Here is an 8463-nt window from a genome sequence, read left to right on the forward strand (position 1 = left end):
TGTTCACAGGATGATGAAAGAGTTCCTAGGGGCTAGGAACTGCTTGCTTCACATTTGCAAGGGGCCTGCAGGTCAAAGCAAGTCACATGGCCATGGCCAAACCCAGACTCAGAGGTGGACAAATAAAATTCTATCTGCTGATAGAAGAAGCAACCACAGTGCAGAGGATGGGAAGGAATGCCGGCCCCATTGCCATGGCTGATTCATCACGGCACTCCTTGCAGGCATGCGGAACCGCGAAAACAGCTCGCCCTGCCAGGGCAACGGAGAGCAGGCCGGCCGAGGCAGGAATGTGGGCTCCGTGTGGCCGGGGGAGGAGGAGCCCTGCAACGATGCCACCACCCCTTCCTACAAGAAGCCTCTCTATGGCATTTCGCATAAGATCATGGAGAAGAAGAACCCTCCCGTGGGGGACCTGCTCAACACCTATGAGCTCTTCGAGAAGGCCAACGCCAGCAGCAGTCCCTCCCCGCTGCGCCTGCTGAACGACCCTCAGAAGCGGGACTGTGGCGGGGCCTCAGGAACAGCCACTGACGGCGACCCCAACATCTACTTTCTGATCCAGAAGATGTTCTACATGCTCAACACTCTCACTTCCAACATGTCCCAGCTGCACAGCAAGGTGGACTTGCTCTCCCTGGAAGTGAGCCGCATCAAGAAGCAGGTGAGCCCCTCCGAGCTGGTGGCCAAATTCCAGCCACCCCCCCACCCCCACCCCCACCCCGAGTACCAGCTCACCGCTGCTGAGCTCAAGCAGATTGTGGACCAGAGCCTGTCAGGCGGGGACCTGGCCTGCCGTCTGCTGGTACAGCTCTTCCCCGAGCTCTTCGGCGACGTGGACTTCTCCCGCGGCTGCAGCGCTTGCGGCTTTGCAGCCAACCAGAAGCTGGAGTCGCTGCACCTGCAGCTCATCCGCAACTACGTGGAAGTCTACTACCCCTCCGTGAAGGACACTGCTGTGTGGCAGGCTGAGTGCTTGCCGCAGCTGAACGACTTCTTCAGCCGCTTCTGGGCCCAGCGGGAAATGGAGGACAGCCAGGCAGGAGGCCAGGTCACCAGCTTCTTTGAAACTGAGCAGGTGGACGCCGGCCACTTCCTGGACAGCAAGGACCAGGAGGAGGCCCTGTCTCTGGACCGCAGCAGCACCATCGCCACAGACCACGTGGTGGACACACAGGACCTCACTGAGTTCTTGGATGAAGCCTCTTCGCCGGGTGAGTTCGCCGTCTTCCTCCTCCACCGGGTCTTCCCCGAGCTCTTCGACCACCGGAAGCTGGGCGAGCAGTACAGCTGCTACGGCGATGGTGGCAAGCAGGAGCTGGACCCGCAGAGGCTGCAGATCATCCGCAACTACACGGAGATCTACTTTCCCGACATGCAGGAAGAGGAGGCCTGGCTGCAGCAGTGCGCGCAGCGCATCAACGATGAGTTGGAGGGCCTGGGGCTGGAGGGCGGCAGCGAGGGCGAGACGCTGCGGGATGACTGCTACGACTCCTCCAGCCTGCCCGATGACCTCTCCGTGGTCAAAGTGGAGGACAGCTTCGAGGGTGAGAGGCCGGGCAGGCGCTCCAAGAAGATCTGGCTAGTGCCCATTGACTTTGACAAGCTGGAGATCCCGCAGCCGGACTTCGAGGTGCCAGGCGCCGACTGTCTGCTCAGCAAGGAGCAGCTGCGCAGCATCTACGAGAGCAGCCTGTCCATTGGCAACTTCGCCTCCCGCCTGCTGGTGCACCTCTTTCCGGAGCTCTTCACCCACGAGAACCTACGCAAGCAATACAACTGCAGCGGCTCCCTGGGCAAGAAGCAGCTGGACCCCGCCCGCATCAAGCTGATCCGCCACTACGTGCAGCTGCTCTACCCCCGGGCCAAAAATGACCGCGTCTGGACTCTGGAGTTCGTGGGCAAGCTGGACGAGCGCTGCAGGCGCCGGGACACGGAGCAGAGGCGCTCCTACCAGCAGCAGCGCAAGGTCCACGTGCCAGGCCCTGAGTGCAGAGACCTGGCAAGCTATGCAATCAACCCCGAGAGGTTCCGAGAGGAGTTTGAGGGGCCCCCTTTGCCCCCCGAAAGGAGCAGCAAGGACTTCTGCAAGATCCCCCTGGACGAGCTGGTGGTGGCTCTAAAACAATGTGGAAATTCAAAAAGACAAGAACAACCAGGACAACACTTTTTAAAAAAGAAGTTGGAAGATTCACTCTGTAAGTATCATAACTTATTATAAAGTAACATTAACCATGAGGATGCCATATTAGCAAAAGGAAAGAAAGAGAATCTGTACACTGTTCGGCATGCATATTTTCATTTTTTTAAAAAAGAAAACAATTGAGCTTGATGAACGTACCTACTTAGAGGATATAAGAGCTTTGTAATGTTTTGAACAACCAATAAAAAAAATTTAAAAAGAGGTTATAGAGTGAATGAAAATCTGGCAAAACATGCTTGTCTTTAGCAGAAGAAGAGATACTCAGTGCAGGGAATAGGGGGAGAGCAGAAACCAGGTCTCTGCCTGAACCAGTCTCTGCCTGGTTCATCTGGCTGTCAACTAGAGACCGCAGAGCAATGCTGTGGTTTGTTTATTCATTCACTAATTTAACAAATAGTTTTGAGCACTGACTCTGAGCCAACTATTGTGCCAAACTCTAGGATTCAATACTGAAAAAAAGGAAGTGAATATTGCTTTTAAAGAGCTATGCTTTCTGCACTGCATATTAAACAACTGTGGCGAAAGAACGAATGCCAAGGAATACTTGACACATGGGTATCTGTGAAGTGGGTAGACTTGTCCATTTCATTTTTCGTCCATGCACAGAGCAATAGGTTCCATTAAACCAGATGCACATGTCCAATTTTTTGCTCTAGTATTGGACTTTGTAATTCTTGATTCCTTTATGCAACTAAAAGGTGCATGTTTGCCCAATTCTTCAGATTATGTCTGGTTGGTTATTTATTTTTTGGGGGGTGGTGAATCTTCAAAATATGAAACATTAAAATTTCTCTTTGGAAGAAAATGAAAATGAAAAAACACCACACAGTTCAAACTAAACATTACACAGTGACTCTCTGTATTCCTCTCTCTTTCCATAGAAATTTCAATTTTGAGATGAAAGAGTATGAAGTTGTGCTTCTTGAATACAAATATAGATAATTACAATAAAGGCCCAGCCATCTATATTTTTTACCAGTTATATTTTTGTTTCTATTCATTTTGGAAATAAACACATATTTCTGTATTTTCCAAGCTCAATGATTATTTCAGAGCTCCTTCCCAATGTTTTTCCAGAGTATTGAAGAGAATTGTGCTAGCATTTGTGTGTAAGCCTTCATAATATATAGAAATCTTGCTCAGAGATTAAAGAAACACAATTAGGGTTCAATAATTTATAAAAATCATCATCATGCTTTGAGGTTCATAAATAATTGAACTATCTTTATAATATAATATGATTTGACAGTATGAACCAAGCAATTTTATTCATACTTTGATAAAAATATATAGATATAAAGTATATACATATATATAAAGCATATATCCATACTTTATATATATCCATGTATATATATCCATGTGGATATATATATAAATATTATGTAGGCATATATACCCACGTGGATTTATATATATATATATATATATAAAGTATAGATGTATACATATATATATATAAAGTATAGATAAAATTTCCTGGCTCATAGTTATATTATGTTATATTATAAAAAAGCTGCAATAATATATATAAATATAATAAATTAAGGATAGATGTATAATTATATATATTTATATATCAAATATGTAGATATATATATATATATAAATATATAAATAGGGAGATATATATAAAGAGGGAGATATATAAATATGGATATATATAAATAGATATGGATATATATATATATATATATATATATATATATATATATATATAAATACACACACACACACAAATATATAAAGGCAAGGGCCTGTCACTGGAAATGTGAAACAACAGCCCGCAGTTGCATAAGTAAGTAACATAGACAGTACTAGAATTTTGAAATCTCAAGTCTTCACATCCAAGGTTTTTCTACTACTCAATACAGCAGAAATACATCACAGGTTTTAGGGAAGCAGACTGAAGAGTTCATTGTGCAGGATATTTGTTAGTGAGTACCCTTGGAATTAACATACCTATAAAGGAGAAGAGAAGAGAACAAGTTTGAAAGAGGGAGGCAAACTCAGCAAGTACAGGGATACTATTGCCCATCGCATCGGACGCAGAAACTAAAGTGGACCATCAGGATTGGGCTATGTTATCCCAACATGAGCAGGTTTTACTTTATCCCAAGACAGTCATTGGATTCAAACCGCAGGGAAGAATGTGACTCTGGGAGAGCTGATTGTAACTGATGTGATCCCTACAGGTGCTGCCAGCGGGAGTCTCTTTGCTGAGATCATTCTCAGTCCCCCTTGAAAGAGGAACTAGATCACCCTCTCCTTCCATTTTCAAACTTATCGTTGATCACCTAGTTCCGTCTACATTTTTCTGGCCTTTAAAACTTTCTTACAAAGATGGCCTGTAGTTTTCCAAACTCCATGGAACTCATCTCTAGGAACGTGTGTCCCTGGAGCACAAATTAATGAGAAAAACCAAAGAAATGTGGACTGACATTATTCTGGCTCTTCTGTTACCCTACACTATGCCCCTGATGTTGCCAGAGTTAAAGAAAATCTTCCACTTAGAAACACAGAAAAGGACCCTCTTTCAGCCATCACCAGGGACATGCTTTCTGCCTTGTTTATAATCTGTAGGAAAATTAGAGTTTTATGTTTTGTTTTGATCTGTTCATTTTATGTTTTTGTTTTTGTCCCAAAGAGTACGGACAGTCAATTATGTAGGCATTCTGGAGGACTTATCTCCAAGATCACAGTCAGAGCATTCTCTTCCCCTAACTCATCTATGGCAGTCAGCCATGAATTAGTCTTCTCTTCCCACAGCCTTGTAATAATTTTAGTCTCCAGTGCCTCTTAATCTACTATGTTTTATACATGTCCTCATAGAAAGAAATTACTTCCTTCATTTATATTACTCTGCAACTTCTGCAGGAAACATGTAACCACCATTACCATCAGCCTCACTATTATAATAACCAGTAGTTACTAAAAATATCTATATTCTAAGGTTTCACATGTATTACCTAATCTAGTCCCCAGAAAAATATTGACATATAATAAATATAGTAAAAATACAACCTATATTAGAATGATTTGGGGCCTTTACAAATATGGTTTGAGCAATGGGATGACCTCAATTTACCCTATTCCTAACCCAGGATAGACATTAGCAAACTTCTACCCCACTCACATTTTACTTTTGCTATGCTTTGATAAAAACCACTTAGTACATGTTATTTAATATATGTAGGGAAGATTGATAGTATAGAATTATGAATGTCCCTGTTGGGTTGGTCAAAGATGTCATTGAATCTGCTCTACAGCTCAGATTCTCTGTCTAATCCTGTTTCTTCCCCTCTCTTCCAAAGGGATTAATTTTGAGATTATGCTACTAGTGAGAAACCAGAACATAACACAATCAGATGTTTTTAGGTAAAGAAAAAGAAATCTAGTGATGAAACAGAAGGAAACCATAAGTCACTGATGGAATAAACACCTCATCAGAAGTAGGCATACATGAGGGTTCCCCAAAATATTCCTTTTAATACTGGTTAAAAGATGGAGATTTCTATATTACCCTGTTTCTTTCCTGTTGATTGGAATACAAGTTTTTCAAGAAGCAACTGCAAATTCTGACTGTCTATTCTCTTTTCTCCAGTCATATTGGTCACTGAATTATCTGAAGTATTTTTAGGCACTAGAACAGAGACCCTGTACTTAATAGAAGAAAAAATAGGCCCAAATCTTCACCACGTTGGCCTAGGATCTGAGTTCCTTAACAAGACCCCTAAGCACAAAAAAGTAAAATCAAGAGTCAATAAATGGTATGGATTCAAATTAAAAAGCTTCTTCTCAGCAAAGGAAACAATAATGTGAGGACAAAGCCTACAGAATGGGAGAAATTTTTTATCACATGCGCCTCTGATAAAGCATTAATCTCTAGGATATATAAAAAACCCACCAAAATAACAAATAACCCAATTAATAAATGAGCTAAGAAACTGAATAGTCACTTCACAGAAGAAGAAATACAATCAATTAACAGATATATGAAAAAGTGTTCAACATCTCTAGCAATTAGAGAAATGCAAATCTCATTCCTGTCAGAATGGCAATCATCAAGAATACAGACAACAATAAATGTTGGCAAGGATGTGGGGGAAAAGGTTCATTCATACATTGCTGGTGGGACTGTAAATTGATGCAGCCACTATGGAAAGCATTCACAATAAGGCAGGGGGCACTAGGGAAGAATAGCGTTACCTTAGATTATGTAGAGGGAAGTGATGGGAGGGGAGAGGAGGGGATGTGAGAATAGAAAAGACAGTAGAATTAAAGACATTATTACTCTATAATATGTGACTACATGAGCGATATGATTCTGCAACATGTAAACTCAGAAAAATGAGAAATTATATCCCATCTATGTATTATAAAAGAAAATAATAAGTTTAGTGTAAAAAAAAAAAAAAAAGAACTGTTCCTGCACCCTTTGTAATTCCTGTCTTCTGGATCTGCTTAACAGAAAACAATTGCTACTGTGTCAGGGACACAAGAAACCACACATTCAGGTTGGAAACAAATTTCATATTTAATATGGGAAGGAGAGAGTGGGAGACTAACTTAAATGGAGCATCCCAAATGTGCCAGAAACTAGGCTAGTTTTCTGCATGCATTATCATTGTAAAAACTGTAAGTTTTCCACCATTAAAACTCCAGGAAGAAGGGTTATCATTCTTATTTCCAGTTGCAGAAACTGAAACTAAAGAAGCTGAATAATACAGTAATGAAGAGAGCTGGCCTGAGGTCTAAACCCACATGCTTTTGATCTTAAACCATGACCTTCCTGTTGCTCCATGTATGTGGAGGAGTGTTGAGAGCCACAGCCAAAGGGGCCCCAGCAAACTTCCAGCTGCCAGCAAACTTCAGACTGCCAGCTGATGATTGGCTCACAGTGGCCCCAGCAACATCTAGCTGATTGGCTTCTCTGCGGTGATGTTCTTTGGGCTGTTTCCCTGCCCTTCAGACTGCCAGCTGATGATTGGCTCACAGCGGCCCCAGCAACATCTAGCTGATTGGCTCCTCTGCGGTGATGTTCATTGGGCTGTTTCCCTGCCCTTCAGACTGCCAGCTGATGATTGGCTCACAGCGGCCCCAGCAACATCTAGCTGATTGGCTCCTCCACGGAGCTGCTCATTGGGGGACTTCTTTGGCTCCGCCCATGTGACCCAGCCAATCAGCCTCAAGAGCAGGAGGATTGTGGGAGGTGGTGAGGTTTGTGTGGGGGTGAGAGGCTTGTGGGAAGCCGGTGGTGGCAGTTGGGCTCTGAGGGTTTTTTCCTGAGGAGCTGTTTTGTTTGGCATTTGTAGTTCTAAAAATAAAGTTAGTTTCTTTTGACAAGTGGCTCCTGAATTGTGCCCAGCCAGACTGCGGCATTTGGTGGCCCCTACGGGGAATGAACCCGTGACCTTGGCAACGTAGGTGTTTTGGCAGTTGGGCTCTGAGGGTTTTTTTCCTGAGGAGCTGTTTTGTTTGGCATTTGTAGTTCTAAAAATAAAGTTAGTTTCTTTTGACAAGTGGCTCCTGAATTGTGCCCAGCCAGACTGCGGCAGAGGAGAAAGGATTCTCAACCCCCAAATGTCTCCACATTTCCAATACTCTTGTTGCTATGTCTATTGTTCATGTCCACAAAGCCCTCATCATCAAGCATCCCTTCTGTTCTCAAAGTACCATGTGCCTGAATGTTCATCTTTCTCCAACTGTGAATTCAGGATGGCTTGAAAAGTCCATTACCCTAAAGGTCTCTCCTAGCAAAAGAGTAGACTTTATATACAAACAGAGATTTGAAAAATTGTGGAATGTATGTATATGAAGAATTGTAATGCAAAAAAAAACAACAAAGTACATGTATAAAGGCATAAATTGGCGTGAACATACTTTATATACTGAGATATGAAAAAATGTGCCCTATATATGTAATAAGAATTGTAATGCTTTCCACTGCTATTGTGTATTTTAAAAATAATTTAAAAAGAGTAGAGAACACTATCTCCAAACTCCAAGCCTTTATTAGTAACTCAATGTCAAAATACAAAAAAATTCACACGGAATTCTTTATTTTGCCAATTTGAAGTTGTCATATCTTACACAAGTATTTCTGGGCCATTATTTTCCTCTTTTCCTTCTGAGATTTCACTCATGCCTTTTCTTGGTGTCCTACATCCCTTGTATTTTCTCTGCATTTTCTTACATTTGTTTAGGTTTCAAGACGGGTTTTTTTCTTCTGACTCTTCTTCCACTTCTCTGCCAAATAT

The 8463-nt window shown here is 42.7% G+C and overlaps 1 protein-coding gene across 1 annotated transcript; it reads left to right on the forward strand.

The window, feature by feature from the left end:
- Positions 1 to 202: 202 nt before the first annotated feature.
- LOC308651658 (BEN domain-containing protein 3-like) lies at positions 203 to 2221 on the forward strand (the record flags this gene model as incomplete). Its single annotated transcript, XM_081299065.1, has 1 exon — positions 203 to 2221. A coding segment is annotated over one exon (2019 nt), but the record flags the coding sequence as incomplete, so codon positions are not given.
- Between the last annotated feature and the right edge of the window lie 6242 nt (positions 2222 to 8463).

This window comes from Spermophilus citellus (genome assembly GCF_964194105.1).
Source record: "Spermophilus citellus genome assembly, chromosome: 1".
Taxonomy (NCBI): Eukaryota; Metazoa; Chordata; class Mammalia; order Rodentia; family Sciuridae; genus Spermophilus; species Spermophilus citellus.